Source organism: Epargyreus clarus, unplaced genomic scaffold, assembly GCF_041222505.1.
Source record: "Epargyreus clarus isolate Ecla_fem2 unplaced genomic scaffold, WU_Ecla_fem_2.2 ptg000010l, whole genome shotgun sequence".
Lineage (NCBI taxonomy): Eukaryota > Metazoa > Arthropoda > Insecta > Lepidoptera > Hesperiidae > Epargyreus > Epargyreus clarus.
Genome location: NW_027332218.1, coordinates 11,839,234 through 11,856,463, shown reverse-complemented (window position 1 = coordinate 11,856,463; position 17,230 = coordinate 11,839,234). Strand labels below are relative to the sequence as shown.

At 34.4% G+C, this 17,230-nt stretch overlaps 2 protein-coding genes across 2 annotated transcripts; one reads left to right on the top strand and one right to left on the bottom strand.

Moving 5' to 3' along the window:
* Positions 1-128: 128 nt before the first annotated feature.
* On the top strand, positions 129-3,100 carry LOC140745547 (uncharacterized). Its single transcript, XM_073077468.1, has 3 exons — positions 129-530; positions 1,791-1,994; positions 2,760-3,100. Exons 1-3 carry the CDS (start codon positions 300-302, stop codon positions 3,057-3,059), a joined length of 735 nt encoding a protein of 244 aa, XP_072933569.1. The 5' UTR covers positions 129-299; the 3' UTR covers positions 3,060-3,100.
* A 350-nt stretch (positions 3,101-3,450) lies between these two features.
* On the bottom strand, positions 3,451-15,399 carry LOC140745546 (uncharacterized). The gene is made up of 2 exons (XM_073077467.1): positions 15,177-15,399; positions 3,451-4,934 (listed from the first exon to the last, which is right to left on the bottom strand). Exons 1-2 carry the CDS (start codon positions 15,213-15,215, stop codon positions 3,795-3,797), a joined length of 1,179 nt encoding a protein of 392 aa, XP_072933568.1. The 5' UTR covers positions 15,216-15,399; the 3' UTR covers positions 3,451-3,794.
* Positions 15,400-17,230: the final 1,831 nt, after the last annotated feature.

Genomic DNA, 17,230 nt, shown 5'->3' with positions numbered 1-17,230 from the left:
TTTAATTCGAACGTACATATAGGACTTATTAAAATTAACATTTTTCTTGTGATTCGCTGAGCGTAACTTGAAGTAAATACTTACGTAAATATACTTATATATATTTTTTTCTAATTTAGAAAATTGATCGAAGTCAAGATGACAAACAGCCTGATAGTGATTTGTTTGTGTTGCAAATTTCACAATTTCAGAAAATATTTCTTATCCACCACTCTATGAATGACAAATGCATATGTAGGCTTTTGGAATCGCAATTTTGGGATTGCCCGTAAACGGAAAACGGGTAACAAAGGGTACAAATGAGGATTTGGGTTTTATTTCTTTGTCTGGTTTCCGTGTGGGGGTTTCCGGAAAGAAGAATAGCAGAGAGGGAGGTGCCGCAACAGTTACAAAGGAAAGAGAACAAAGTGAGAGAGACTGCTAGAGACTGTAAGGGAAAATGTGCTACAAGTATAGCCCAGAAAGCTGCCGCTGAAGCTAAAGCTGCGCAGGCGGCCCAAAATGCAGCAGGAGCTCAAGCTGCTCATATGGTTTGTATCATAAATTAGTAGTGTTATATGTAAAGCATCCATCCAAGTTCATCAGGATGATCGAAATAGTAACACAGGAAAGTAGGGCTGCAGTTCGAGTTGGGGCAGAGTTGACGGACATGTTCGAAGTACTTACCGGTCTTAAACAAGGGGACGCCTTAGCACCTATGTTGTTTAACCTGACACTAGAGCACATCATCAGACAAGTGCTAGCGCTCGATGGTGGAGTAACGCTCAATGGTCAACATAAGGTGATTGGCTACGCAGACGACCATGCGGTACTAGGACAGAGGAAGGAAGAAGTAGTGCAAGCAGCTCAAGTACTAGAGAAAGAGGCAATGAAGGTGGGCCTTAGGATTAACCACGACAAGACCGAATATATACATATACGCCGGCACAAAAACACCAGGAGACCAAGGACAAACTTAAAAGTTGGTGCTGTCACATACAAAGGTGTGAGTAAATTTAAATATTTGGGCAGCATTATAACGGACACTAACACCAGGGAAGAGGAAATAGACACCAGAATCCAAAATACACTTCGTTGTAGTGCTGCACTCCACAAGGTGCTCGTGTCCAAGCTTCTCAGTAAACGCACTAAACTCCGCATTTACAAAACAGTAATACGACCTATACTGTTGTATGGATGTGAAGCCTGCACACTCACACTAAAAGAGGAAAACAAACTTCTGGTGACAGAACGTAAGATCCTAAGGAAAATCCTAGGGCCCACACAAACACAAGAAGGAATATGGAGAAGAAGAAAGAATAAGGAGTTGGAAGATCTAGTGGCCGAGCCGAACATCATCGGTGAGATAAAAGCACACAGACTCCGCTGGCTCGGCCAAGTTGAAAGGATGGGAGAGGATCGTGCTGTAAAGCGAGCGTACTTGGGTCTGCCAAGTGGGCCGTCCGGTTGGCCGCCCCAAGTATCGCTGGAAAGAAGAAGTGGTGAAGGACCTGTGCGACCTCCGCGTGGACGATTGGCGGGAGATGGCGCAGGACAGACCGAAATGGAGGCTCTTATTTTCGGAGGCCAAGACTCATTTTGGGTCCTCGCGCTATCCCACTAACTAACTAACTATGTAAAGTAACAATAAACCTTTTTCTCTCACCTATTCAGCAACTTCTGTTTTTACAATATCTTTGAGTGGCTTATTTTGAGAATTAAGAAAACGAAAATCAAGTTAATGTTTAATAAGTTTGTCGACAAAAATGTGGAACATTTGAAATAATTTTCACAAATTATAATCATTTCAGGTAAAAACTCAACTAGCAGAAAAGGCGCTTCAAGCGGCAAAAGCAGCAGAGGCTGCACTTGCTGGCAAACAAGCTGTAGTGGAACAGTTACAACAGGAAGTGAAGGAGGCTGAGGCTGTGGTGGCGGAGAACACAGCCGCTGTGCACCAACAACAAGGCACAGTAAACGCTGCGATACAAGCTGCACAGCAAGCTACTGCCCAGGTAATTATTACCTTTACTTATTTTCAGCATTTTGACTCCATGACAATAGTTTTATGTCAAGTCTATTTAGGTAAAGATGATTCTCCTAATTTGATCAAACCAATTCTGTTTATTATATTTCTTAACCTTCTTTATTCCTTCTCATTCATCTTCAACAATTTCTACCAGATCAGACTTGGAGAGAATATCAAAGTTTTACGAAGCTGTTTTCCGGAGTAATAAGTTAAATGGTAACAATTGTTGAAGAACAAAATAACAGCAATATTCACTTCGTAAGACTTTGCTTTATTTTTTCCGAAGGGTCCGTGGTTGCTAGAGTTGACGATGAACCGGAGAAGTTACAACGAATATTGATAATTACTAAGGAAGATACTGCAAAGTCAAAATGATCTGTATGTCTCTATGTACGCTTATAGTAGGAGCCACTGCTTTATCTTGTCTTCCAGGGTGTTTGAAAATTCTTTGTAATGAAGGCATTATAACATGTTTTTGTACTGGAAAGAAAAAATAGGTAATGTAGTTGTCCTGTGTAGACTGGTGGATAAGAGTTAAAATTTTGTGTGAAACTGTGAGTGCAATAAAAAATTGTCTCTTATTTGGGTACTATTATTTTCCTAAACATTTGGTTGCTCCTCATGTATTTTACTCTGTAAACTTTTAAACTATATTTTTTTATCATTGCAAATCGATTAAGTTAATATCTAAATTATTATCTTCTATCTCAGAAGTTCTAAATGCAAAAAATAATATATTTGACCCTGACAGCACAAGTTGATGATGCAAGCGGTCCAACTAGCAGCTCAATTAGAAAAAGCAGCGCATTGCGTTCTAGACAAGACTAAGTTTGGTCTTCAGGAGAAGTGTCACAACTTATCGGAAGCGAGAGCTAGATTAGCTCATCTCCAGCACAAATTGCAATGTGCTTGCGCGGAATGTTCTGCGACTAAGCAAGCAGCACATGCTGCGTGCGAAGCAGCCAGAGCTGCTTGTGGAAACGCTCGAAGAAAGAAACACGCTGATGAGAGAAATGCGCTAGTCCATAAGGAATCTAAGCCAGGGCGATGATTTTGATGTATGGATGTAAGTTCCCGTGTATTTATATTATATGATTATATATCTATCTATCTATCTGAGATATCTTACGTTATTGTTGTGTGATTGCATCAAATCATAACACTTTTGATTTTATTGAATTCTTATTACAATTTGAAGTTAATTTCACTAATAACACACTACACTTGCTAATTATTATTGTAACTGTTAAAAGATTTGAGTGGAATAAGAAATATTGTCAACGTTTTAGACAAATGCTATGTACTGTAATTTCAGAATAGATTATTAATTTGTTGATAAGCTTTTGATAGAATTCCTTTGTTAAGCTTCTGATAAATAAATATAATTTGTTAGATCGTGATATTATTCAGTTGTTTGATTTATTACAACTAAATAGGCGAAATAAAATCGTACCAACGACTACAATATTTAATGACATTTTAGTATAAAAATATTAATGTCTATGATACAACAGTCTTATTCATATTATTTGATACAATATAAAGGTGAACGTGCATGTTCTATAAATATTGTTACAGAATAAATATAATTTTGTTAACTACACAATCCACAATAATATAAAGATTCCCAGAAAAATACAGATAATAATGAAATATTTGTTTTACCATTCTAATGAAATTCAAAATATGAGATCGGAGCTGTACTTTTAGAATTATTCACATTATTTGCATTACACCTTTACCAACCAAAATTTTAAAGAACCTACAAAAATGTAATAAATAAATCTTATTTATCAACTATACTGAAAGCATCGTTCAGGTTTTGAGGACTAAATGCTATATTTCCGTTTTTATAGTTAACATAAGGGGATATAGTTGCTGAAGCAGCAACTTCGGAGTCACCAAAGCCTTTGGGAGTAAAGTCTTCATCTCTCGTATACATTGGAGCACTCGGTTGAAACTTTGGAACATATCTTGCTGGGGGCTCAGCATACTGCCCTCCAACTACTACTTGATCATCATCGTCATCATCATCAGGCTCAGGAGTAACACGTGCCACTTTCCACTGTTTTTTTAATTTCTTCGGGGTTTCTCGATAAGTAGGTTTCCTCTGCCTCTCATACGGTTCAAAGTCAGTGTCTCTTAAGTTTTCTCTATATTTGTAAACATCTGTATATGAATTTAGATTGAAATCTTCATCTGGTGATGATATGGTATCAAAAACTTCTTCTGGCTCTGGCTTAACGTACGTGGGGCGTTTCTTAGAATACGCGAAATTATTGTCCAGTTGTTGGTCGTTTTGATAACTTTGCCAGTATTTATATTCTTGGCCAAAACCGTAATCCTGATTGTCATAACTTGCGGTCGTTTCTGGATAATTCTTCAAGGGTGGATATAAGTCATTCGATGCGTGTTTAAGTGGAGCTCCATAAGAATCAACAGGAGGTTCCCCATAAGTCGATTTCGGGGATTGGTAGTCCGTTATATAATCTGGTGGTGGTTCTCCGAAGCCAGCGGGTTCTGGTGGGTAGTATGAGTAATGTGGCTTCTTTTTAGGCGGTCCGTAAACGGGTTTATGGCTTGCGGGTTTTGGAGGTCCATACCTTGGTTTTGGAGGGCGTTTCTTGTATTTCGGAGGTCCATATTTGTGTGGATTGTGTTTTTTATATTTCTTTGGTGGAGCTCTGCTTGGCTTTGCTGACCGATACTTGGTTCTTGGCGGGCCATACTTTGGCTTCGGACTCATATACCTTGGGCTTGATATTCTCCTGTAGATTACGTGAGGCCTGTGTTTATAAATTGGTTCGACGGGATAGCTGTCGATGAAGATAGTCGCGTCTCGTTTGGTGATTCGTTTTTCAGTGTTTCTCACTGACAACTCTTTTTTATGTTCGTCTGCTTGCACGCATGATGTCGTTACTGTTATCTGGAAAGAGAGAGTCAAATTTTAATATTAATTGTATGTATTTATTCATCAGTTGTAATGCACGTGGTCTGGTAAATATAATTCATATGAATAGTAGTACCTCAACGTAGGCACATCTCACACTTTTTGCAATTTAGTCATAGACTCCTTTTTTACTCTAACTTTTTCCACCCATGAGACTGTTGAATCTTAACCTATTGCAAACATCAATAGACTTGACACATAATTTTGTCTTATTTTTTCATTACTAAGACAAGCGATGATTTTAATAACGTTAAAATTAGTTATACCCATTTATATTATGCCTCGTAAGTTGAAGCTTATACTCGTATATATTCTGTAATTACTTTATATACAATTAGTTTTACTTGGACTACCTTACTAAACACTTTCTTATTTCTTTCTTTAAAATTATTTATACTGTAATTATTTTTTGTGTTGCCCAATAATAAAATTCATCTTCTATTTTCAACGTGAATTAGAGAGATATATTAATAGCTGTAAATTATATTCAGTGTTTCAGTAGACTACGATATTTTCTAATGTTTTTTAAACCACTGATAGACGCAGCGAGTGTAAAAAATGCATTTCTCGTGCCGTTAATTGTTGAAAGTCGCCATATTTTTTGCTGATCTTATTTCTTAGGATTTATTTGATTTTCTGAAGTATATTTCAGTTCGGTGTTACAATGAGCTCATAGCTCTGTGAAATTGTGTTATCATAACACATACACACATAATCTTATACGAGTATATAAAATTCTCATGTCACAATGTTAGTTACCGTACTCCTCCGAAATGGCTTTACTGATTTTCACCAAATATTTTATATGCATATTCAGTAGGTCTGACAATCGGCTACTATCTATTTTTCATACCCCTAAGTGATAAGGGTTGTTCATCCTTAACATTTTTTTTATTTATATGGCAACACAACTTTTGCCTGGTCAGCTAGTAATTATATCATACAAATAAGTTTATAGCCTATATTGTGTACAACTTATATAAATTGGGGAATTTTCGTAATTATTTACTTTGTAATTAGCAAAGACTTGCCCTTGATATTTAATGATCTTTAAAGATACTTCATTATGTTTTAAGATTATCCTAAATACTTATTTTCATAGTAATACTTCTTTATGAAAATAAATATAAATATGAAAGAAATACAAAACAAATCTCTTAAAATAATATCAAGTATGAATTATTTAATAAATACTTAATTATCTTTATGAAAATGGAATAGAAAGTGATCGTTTCGAAATATATTCATCTTCTAATGTATCATAAATGGTATAAATTTACATTCATTTATGAATAAAGACTGACGAATCGTAAATTGTAAAACTGAGTAAAAGAGTTGTAAAATATCCACAACTTAACTTTTTACAAATTAAACCTTTTCCATTTAAAATAATAACATTTTCAACAATTATAAACATGATTTTTTTAAGAATTTGAAAAATATCTTACAATATTTGCATATTTTTGATTTAAGCTGTTCAAATCATACATTTAAAGCTTAATTACTTAGATTAAACCCGGCAATTAGTTACTTTTGAAAAAGGCCTTTACTTTCTCGATACTATTAATGAGGTGACTCAAAGTCAAAGGAAATATTAATTAGGAGCAATAACCCACAAGTAATTAAGTATTTCCTTTATTTTTTGGTGAAACAGACTTAATTTTTTACTTTTACTTTTTGAAATTCGTGTACCACAATAAAGTAACGTAAAATAATTACTATATACAAATAAGAATATATTCTTTATGAGTGCCTTTTTCCTATCACATGGACACATGTACGAGTATTAATTCGCTGCATTCTCGACCCACATATGTGTGAATAGAAAAGTAACTATAGGACGATAGGGTATAGACCTTTGTAGACCAGACCCACATGCACGGGACAGGACATAGGTCTTTATAACAGGTTGAAAATTACGGGTTTTTTATGTAAGTTTATTTTTGGTTTACTGAAAAGCAAATTTTGATAGAGTCAAGGTACATATGAAAGTATCATAAATTAACTTATATTGATGTATATATGAGTGTATAAATGAAATATGCAAAATAAGTGATAAGTAAATAAATATTGTAAATGTTACCAGATGTCACTTGTCGAGGTTAAAATGAGGAAGTTAGTTCCTCTTCAGATTAATGCGGAGTTCAATGACTCAGCGACCGCAAGATAACCGTTAAATTAATACGCAGTCAAAGGTACCGACGTCGTCAATATTTTCCTTGTGGAGAATTTCTATTTGATAGATATTAGGTATAAATCTCTATAATAGTGGGGGAAACCTTTTTTGGTATCGGAGAGTAAAGGTTCCTCAACTCATAATCGACCTTTGTTGAGTTTTTTTGTCTACTCTAGGCCTTCAAATGTTGGAATAAATATCTTACGGTACAACTTTTAAAACTTTGTGTTGGTAAAGTTTTGACGATTGTGAAGGTAGAACATATCAATTCGATTGTAAAAGTCAGTCTGATTGCCTTAAATAAAGAGTACTTTTGTTAAAAATAATTAATGATTTAGGATTTTCGTCTAGATTTGCGTTTTGATTGTGAGGCTCTATATTCCCTATATTTTTTACCAAATTTTATTACGATCTTTGGCAAACTACTAAATACTGTACGGATAAAAACCTCCTGTGGAGAATTTTACTGTTCTAGACTCGTTGACTTACCAAGTATTTTTTTGTAAACTTAACACAAAAATCATTACACAGCCCTGACTTAACATTCGTTTAAACTAAGTGAAAGTGTTAAATGAGTATTATCCCACAATTAAAGAAAAAGGCGTAAAAACTGGTAACCGATTACAACGACATGGGAATAGCGGTACAAGATTGTTGTTTTCTAATTGGCACGCTTTTTGTTGTTTCGTAACTAATTGTAACAATTGTTAGAATTATTAAGTACTTGCGGTAGTTTCTTAACATCAATAATACATTTTGATGGTGGTAGAATCCCTTGTGGTTTGACCCGAGCGGCACCATCGCCTAATCTAACACTGCTAATGTAACCGCTTTTTTCTGTCTAAAAATAGCAGTGTTAAGCGTTGCGTTGGTCTGGATTGAAGCATGTAGTAAAGATACTTCCCTGGGCGTTCCAATTAAGTCCTCAGGGGCAGAAACGCATCTGTAACCGACTTAGCTAGTCTCATGTTAACTGGGGTTGATTGCAGATAACGGTGGCAGTTAAAGGGTATGGATACCGGGTGACTTATATGTGAAGCACATACATAGATGTATACATAAAACCAGGGATAGCCTTTTCAAAGTTACGTGCGTATTAGAAATTAATTATCACTTGCTATACGGTGAAGGAAAACATCGTGAGGAAATCTGCACACCTGAGAGATTTTATAAAAAATAAACTCAAAGGTGTGTGAAGTCTACCACTTGGCCAGCGCGGTGGACTATGGGCTAATTCTTCTCATTCTGAGAGGAGTGCTCAGCAGTGGGACAATAATGGGTTGATGATGATGATGATACATAAACGAATACAGAAACATCCAGACCCAGTACAGAAATCAAAATACATTCAGCTATCTGTCTAGCCGGGAAACGAACCCAAGGCCGTTCTCGCGGCAGTCCGGTATGGTGACCGCTCCGCCACGGAGGTCATCAGAAAAATCCAACCAGCTTTTCCTGTCAGTTTCTCCAACACCCATAGCAACTTACCGTAATTACAGCGTTCTTACATATATTAGAGGCCAGCTGACTTGAAAGTGAAAACTGATTATACATCGTAGCCTGTGATTATGAGCGATATGTGATATGTATACGCTGTATTTTCACTGAGATTTCAAGTGTCTTTTGGAAAAACATTATGTATTCAATATTAGAAGTAGCAAATAGGCGTGTAGTTCATCTGATGATAAGCGATATCTTTTATTTTCGATTTCTTTTTTATAATATTGGAGTAGCAGACGAGCGTACAGTCCACCTGATGGTAAGTGGCTACTGCCGCCCATGGACATCTGTAATCAACCCCAGATAGGATTAGATATTCCTACCTGAGGTTGGTCACAGATGCGCTGCTACCCCTGAGGACTCCCCTAAGGTCTGTCTCCCTTACCACACCCTGTAAACCGGAACATAGCGGCGCCTAACGCTGCTGTTCTTAGGTAAAAGTAGGTGTGGCGGTGGTGCCGAATGAGTCGAACCACAAAGGGTTTTATAGTTGCATAGAACATGTGAGACCGTAGAGGGTACTGTCTCATTATTAGGCACGGTCTAAATAACACGTCAGATTTTTCACTTTTACCTTTTTTAATATATGAGATGCCGTTTGATGTCTCTCGAGTCTGTCGAGTGACATTTTTAAGCTCTCGGGTTTTTTGCTTTAATAATAATTCGATAATCACTTCTTCATTGTAACCTCCCATAAGCTAGGAAAACTAGAAAAGTGCTATTTTAATGTTATACATGTGAAACTCCGATGGCTTAAATCTGTTAAATTTTATAATAAACAAGATAAATAAATAAAATCGTAGTAGTAGTAGAAGGCATAGATAATTAAACGAAAAAATAAGACTCATAATTTAGCATAATGTTTTTATGTGCCTTTAATATTGTATACATATATCAATAGACTCAGTCACTGCCCTTTTATAAGTCATCCTATAACTTTTATAAACTTTGTCGAAGGAAATAAAAAACGTAACTGTAGGTAATATAAGTAAAGCAAAAGATCAAAATGTCTACACGCTACTAATCTGCGTTATTGTTAGTGGTTTCAAAGATCAGTTTACAGTACAAGCACAATTTTCCTCCACCAGTAGCAAATATTACGTTACAAGAGAGATTTGTTGGGTTTCTCAAGTTACATGTATAACCTTTATTCTTTAATTTCATACAAGAGTAATAACAATTTCATTTTCATTTGAAGGTGATAGAACCTTTCGTGGTTCGACTCCGGCAGCACCACCGCCACACCTATTTCTGCCGCATAACAGCAGTGTTAAACGCTGTTGTGTTCTAGTTTGAAGGGTGTGGTAGGGAGACATACTTTTTCGAGGCATTCTAGCTTAGTCCCCAGGGGTAGCGATGCACGTGTGGCCAACCTCATGTAGAAATCTAATCTTATCTGAGATTAATTAAACGTCCAAGTCCATGGGTGGTAGACGCCACTTAGGTATTTTGTAATTTTAAAACATATGTTTCACATAGACCTTAAAGGTATATGTGAAACATATGTTTTAAAATTACAAATGATACCCAATATGATATACCCAATATGATTCGACTGGATAATATATCTATTTCTAGTATCAAGCAATTCTTGCATTCTGGAGGAAATGTGTACATATCGGCTGAGTTATATATGGGAGGGCTATCTTAGGCTTCAGGAACGATCAGAAGGATGATGATGATATGATTAGCTTCAAATTGAAAGCCTGTTTTACGAAAGTTTGTTACAAATATAAAAAAAACTTATATTAAGTACGAAACACATTGTAATTATTTTTTCCGGCATAAATAGACATAGCTGCGTTGACAATGCAGTTCAGCTATAAACATTCAATAACCTGTAAGCCTTTATAATAAAACAACCTCTTAAAGAAAATAAACGACTGGAAACGTCTATAGAAAGTTTCTATCAATAATATTGATAGGATATTTTCATACTAATACTTAGTGCTTAGGTAAAATTAACGTCTATGTCTAGATAACAATGTTCTAGTATATCTAGTGTCTACTTAGGTATCCGCTTAAACTGGTTAGAATAACTTTTTCATTCTATAAGTAATACTCGATAAGTTCTTATAGGGAATGATTAGTTCCTCTGGAACCGTAGGAATAACTGGAATTGTTAGTTAAACTTGAAGCTCTATGTAGAGTTCACGGAAGCAACGCACTTATATAAACTTGTACAAGGTTTTTATTCTCTAGAACCAAGCAATGACATGCCTAACTGTATAGGTGTCTGGGGTTGGAATCCTGGTATGTGCTTCTGATTTTTAACGTTAGTGAAATATTTATTAACAGTGACGATTCTTAAAACTCCATACTATGCATGCTCCATGCATTATGCCATAAGTTTCATAGACAGTAGACACTTAAAAACAAATAGACAAAAACCCACACGGAGAATAGACAAAAAAATAGTTCTTAGATTTGAACCCAGGACATTTTCAATATGAGAGTGTGGTAACCACTCCGCCACGCGGGTCGTCTATGATTGAAATATTAATCGATGTTTCACTATTAATTATTTAAATTGTTATTACATTTATCTATCTGAATATAATTACTATAGTTTATTAGTTTTCGCGAAATAAATGTTTATTTTCCTTTCATTCTTTCTACAATATTTTCCTTCATGTGTAAATTTTATATGATTATAAATCCCATTATAAAATACTAGTGACGTTTTTATAAATGATGTTTTACTTAGTATTGTTTAATTTAAAACAAGAAGCCTAGTTAGCTGTTATTTAGTTCATAATTCATAGAGTGGAGAAAATATATTATAACTAGGTAAAACTGTGAAAATAGCTGTAAATAAATTGTAAGAGTTAAAAAAGTGTGTTAATCTAATTTTAACTTAGACAACGTGACTTGCTTTCAAATATTTTAAACATTTTTGAGTTTAAGTGTCGGTACGTGAAGTTTTATTAATTGTGAAAATGCTGCTTACTGTGCAACAATTTGGTAGGTATGTGTTTCTCCTATGTATAGAATTTAGGCTATAGTATACATATTTTTAAGAACACAAAAAAAAAACTTTCTATGTTAAGCCAATTTGAAGCATATTCACGGGAGATAGTGGTCATTTATGGATATTAGGGTGGAATGCAAGCTTGTTTGATACTTTCATCTTATAAAAAGGTTATCTTATAATAAGTATATTTTGAGGGTGGTAGAACCCTTCGTGGTTTGACTCCGGCAGCACTACCGCTACACCTATTTCTGCCTTATAACAGCAGTGTTAAGCGCTACTGTGTTGTTGTTCCAGCTTAGTCCTCAGGGGTAGCGGCGCATCTGTGGCCGACCTCAGGTACGAATATCTTATCTTATCTGCGCCACACAGTAGCCACTTACCATCAGGTGGACTGCATGCTCGTCTGTTACTCCATATTGTAAAAAGAAATAATGTTTAATACACACATAACTATTATAAACTAAAATAAATTATTAATATGACTAGTCTGCAATTCAAATCTCAAGCCCCAGATTGAGAGGCAGAGTTCAAATGCAGTTCAAACCACATTTTTGTGTATCTTGTTGGAGTTCATAAACAATTTACGTCAAAACCATATTACACGACCTAAATTCGGGCATTTACCGCAAGGTTTCTCTCATTTTAATACAAACGACTCGTATTGTATCCAAAATATTATGCGATTTCTAATTCATATTTTTTATGCAGAAAAGGGTAACGTAACCACATACTTACAAGGAAGCTTAACCGCTTTCTTTCGGAGAAAATTTGGTGTAAAACTCGAAACTATAAACTCAGTATATCATCTGTAATATTATTCAAATTGTAGACAGTTATCGGTAATTTATTTTTAATCATGATGACGGATTAAAAATTAGGCTGGATATAGATGCGATGTGATGTAAATTTTTGGTGATTTTCAAAGATAACAGTATGTGAGTGATGTATTAGTGTATTATTTCCAAGTTACTTAAATATTCGTTATTTTTTCCTTGCTATAACGAGGAAAACATCGTAAGGAAACCTACTAGTACACACCTGAGAGTGCTTTAAAAAATGTGTTCAAAGGTGTGTGTAGTCAACCTATTCGCACTTGGCCTGATTGTTAGACTATGGCTTAAGCCCTTGTTACTCTGAGAGGTGATCCGAGCGCAGTAGTGAGACAATAATGGGTTGAAGATGATGTTACTCTTGATGACATAATTGAAATTCGCATGTACATTCATTGCCAAAGGCCCCAAACCAGAACTCTATTACGAGAAAAAATATTATCGTCTCAAACCTTATAGAGTTCTACATTTGAATTGAGTAACTAAGCGTTGAACTTTATAGAGATCTTTGAATTGTCTGACTAACATTCAATATTTCTGAATAGCACACCTAGTGACTAATATGATAAGTAGATAAGTTAGAACTATAGGACATAAATTAAACCTCTTCCTGTTATACGTAATTCCCAAAGGACTAAACTCCCCAAGGACGCCACTCGGAATTCCTTATAACGCACGTATAAGCCTTCCCTCTAGAGTGAACTATATATGGAGAGTTACGCATAGACTTTCTTATGATAATTAGTTATGCTGTGAGCGTAAGGTGTAAATTAATTGCTGTAATTTTTGCGTTATCTTGCAATAAATCGTATTTTAACAGCGTTATCGTATTGAAGAATGAGTGTTTGATTTACAATATGTGGTTTTCACACTACAATGTTTTTGGGAGATGTTATTTTTATATAAGTATTAACTATGTGTGAATTGATTTTTGTGTTGAAAAGATTTTTAGTAATAGGAACTAAAAAACAATGTGGGAGTTAATTTTTGTGTACAAAAGCTTTATAGTAATGACGAAAATATATATAATTACTAGCTGACCCGGCAAACGTTGTGTGCCATATAAATAAAAAAATGTTAAGGGTGAACAACCCTTATCACTTAGGGGTATGAAAAATAGAAAATAGCTGATTCTCACACCTACTGAATATACATATAAAATTTGGTGAAAATCGGTAAAGCCGTTTCGGAGGAGTACGGTAACTAACATTGTGACACGAGAATTTTATATATAAGATGATTGAGAAATGATGTATATATTGTTCATAATAATAATATTAACGTAAAGAGCATTATCATGTAGGAGCATTATCATGTCGACCTTACACAAAATTATAAAATATATTTTGTATCTAAAAAATACATGCATTTTTTATGATAAGTACTAGGTACACTCATGTCATCACATCACATACATCTTTAGTACCACTCAAAGATCAAAATGTGTAAGGTTAAAAAAATGTAAGGGTTAGTTAGACATCCCTACTGAAGTAGGGCAAAACTTAAATTAATTTTCCAACTTCGACGGCAGTATTACTTCACATCTACAACCCATTATTGTCCCACTGCTGGGCACGGGTCTCCTCTCATAATGAGAAGGATTAAGTCATAGTCCACCGCGCTGGCCAAGTGCGTATTGGTAGACTTCACATACCTTTGAGATTTTTTTATATAAATCTTTCAGGAATGCAGGTTTCCTCACGAGGTTTTCCTTCACCGTTTGGTAAATGATAATTAATTTCTAATAAGCACGTAACTTTGAAAAATCAGAGGTGCGTGCCTGGGTTTTGAACCTCGGACCCCTCGATCGAGAGGCCGAGTTTCTTAACCCTAGTGCTTAACACTAGTCTAACACTGTTTTCAACATCACTATTCTAATCCTACTTACTGTTCATTTCAGAGAATCATGGGCAGTAATGACTACATACTAACAAATGCATTGCATGCTCGATTTCTACTATATTATTTAAATAAAAAATACTGTATAGTAGACTTCATTTCTAAGAGAAAAATCAAACAAGCAATCACGAATTGCAATTTACGTCAAAACTGATTGCTTCGTATTACACGAAAGAGTTTGTAGAGAGAAATTCTTATTTATTTCTACGCGCACTTGCCTTACTCTACAAATCACTATTAAGGCTATTGGCTTCTGGCTCATTGGCTACTATAATTGAGAAATTGGTAGCTTTATTAGCGATTACTGCCCGTTATCAATAATCAATCTGTCTAATTTTATTTACCAAAAAATTGTAAATTTAGTTGTAGATGTTATTGTTATTGATGTTATGTTATTGATCAACACAAAATGTGAGAAATAATGCATAGTAAAAAATAAAGTAGGTTTAATCATTTTCAAAATGACGAAATATTATAGTTTATCCACACCTTATAGAATTATTAGGAAAAACTAAATGTTATCGAAATTTTGTTTTCTGGCGATAACAGTTATTTATTCAGGAATCTTATACGCTAATTATAAAAAAAATATCTATCTGTTTCTAACAGTAAGTCTCTAATTGAGATAAAAAGTGTTTATATGTAAGATATAAGAGGAAACGTCGATTTATTTCCATGATTACTTTATACAGACCAACATACACGTAGTTAAAATTACAAAAATGTGTCTCACTTTACGTATGGTGAAAATAGATAAGTCAACTGTAGTAATAAGTAAATAACCTTTTTAATATGCATATATAAGTAAAATTTTATTTAGAAATTACATTTTTACTCACCATTAAAACCAAGTAACAAAATATATCCGTTAGCTGCATTTTCACAACACCAAAATTCTATCAAAAATTAAATAACTGGATAACGAAACACGAAATACTGAAAGACCTTTTTACATAGCAAAAAGAGTTCAGAAAAAGTTTAAAATAAAATTAATGTGAAAATTAATTAATTAATATTTTTTAAGACGTATGTCTCGCTCGAAAGTTGTAAAGATAATGCGGTGCGTGTCTTGGGATAGCTGGTGTGTATTCGACTGTGACAACTCTATGTAGAGCTGTTTTTACCACATTTTTAGTACTTACTGACTTACATATTAGGCTATGTTAATCCTTTAAGTCACTGATAGTTTAACCAAAAAAAATAAGGTTAAGTCTTTTAATATTCTTTAAACTAGACCAAAGAAATAAGGATGCTCGTATGAGTGCGCTATGTGTAAAGCTACTCGTATGTACGAAGTAATTTTTAAATTTTTTGTTTTAAAATTACTCAAGTTTTGTTACATTTTAAATGTATTTGTCATAAATGGGCTCAGTCATTCCTATTTTACTTTTTTATGTAGATAGTGATCTGTTGTTATTTTATTTTCAGATTCAAAGCTCGTTGGAAAATTGAAAAAAAAAAACAAATTTGTACTAACGATTTAAGATTTCCAAAACATCAAGCTACTCGTACCATAGATAGCTAGTTTTATTATGGTAACAGTGCTACTTTCGTTATTTTTCTTATTTTTTAATGGTAATAACAGCTCTATATGAATCCCAAGCTCAAACGCGTGCAGTAACTCTCACATCACTAATCGCCTCGTTATTCATACAAACAATACGCGTCTCGATCTCGCTCGGATGCTATCAAGTTAATTCATTTGTCTTTTGTTAGGTCATACACTTAAAAGACATGTCAAGATTACATAAGATTCTGTTGACAGTATTAAGACATTTGTATGAGGGGTAGAGTTGCGCCTACGTATGATGGTGGTTGGAAGTTTGTTTTAGTTATATACTTTGTGAATTATTTGCGCAGGGAATAATTTTTTACTTGATTTAATAGCGAAGAAATACATCGTGAAGAAACCTACATGTCTGATAATTATAAAAAAATATTAAAAATGCGAAATGTCCCCATTCGCGCTTTGGCAACAGGGTTGATTTTAAACTAAACTCTTTTCATTTTGCGTGGGGTCTCTATTTGTACCTAGCTACGAGTATTTGAAAATAATCGACTGATGATGAAAACATACCTAAAAATATGTCAATTCTTTATTAATATAACAGCAGCGCCACTTTATCTATTTCTACCTTATTACAGAGGTATGGAACTACTGCTAAGCGTCGGTAACAGGGAATCTGTATAACAACCATTTTTACCACAACACATGGTAGTTTTTATTTAATTCTATTTATAATTCCATACATGCCACTTCAATAATGGTGTAGAATTTGGGCACTAGTGATTACCCATCCAGTTATAGCTTTATCATAGAGATATAACCAGCTTATATACGCAGTTTAAGACACAACCAATAAAATAATTTTATATACGTACTCGTATGTATGATCTAACACATCACAAAGAAAGTAAAGTTTTACCCAAAATATTGATATTTTAGAAAATACCATAGTTCTCGCTGACTTGTTTTTTAGGTTGAGAGTAAAAGTGAGGAACGGGTTCCGAATTCGTGTAATTAATTTCACGTGTTGAATACACTTGGATCGAGATTTCCATTAATTAGAGATTTTTGGTTAATTCGCCTTAATCGCCGTTCCGGTCGAGTGCTTTCGGATTAACTGTTTGAATGCAAACTCGAATCTATTTCGACAAAGGCAGACGTTTTTATGACTTTAATGGCTGTTATTAATATACAATCTATCCAATGTTTTGTGTAACTAAGACTGAAATTCGACAATTCTAGTAGGCAAAAATTCGACAAATTTGTACACGCGTTCTAGCGTAGCATGTTCTTAGCGTAGTAAGCATGTCTATCTGTACTTAGGGCGCTATCAACTTAATAATAATAATAACGTTTATTATTATAAAGTTAGACGACTTTAGTTGA

Bases quoted from the DNA above. Each gene is read 5' to 3' on its own strand.
- LOC140745547 (XM_073077468.1), top strand. From the start codon at position 300: ATGAGGATTTGGGTTTTATTTCTTTGTCTGGTTTCCGTGTGGGGGTTT. The intron at 531-1,790 runs GTTTGTATCATA...TAATCATTTCAG, and splicing joins GAGCTCAAGCTGCTCATATG to GTAAAAACTCAACTAGCAGA. The intron at 1,995-2,759 runs GTAATTATTACC...TGACCCTGACAG, and splicing joins CACAGCAAGCTACTGCCCAG to CACAAGTTGATGATGCAAGC.
- LOC140745546 (XM_073077467.1), bottom strand. From the start codon at position 15,215: ATGCAGCTAACGGATATATTTTGTTACTTGGTTTTAATG. The intron at 4,935-15,176 runs GTGAGTAAAAAT...CTCTCTTTCCAG, and splicing joins TTTGTTACTTGGTTTTAATG to ATAACAGTAACGACATCATG.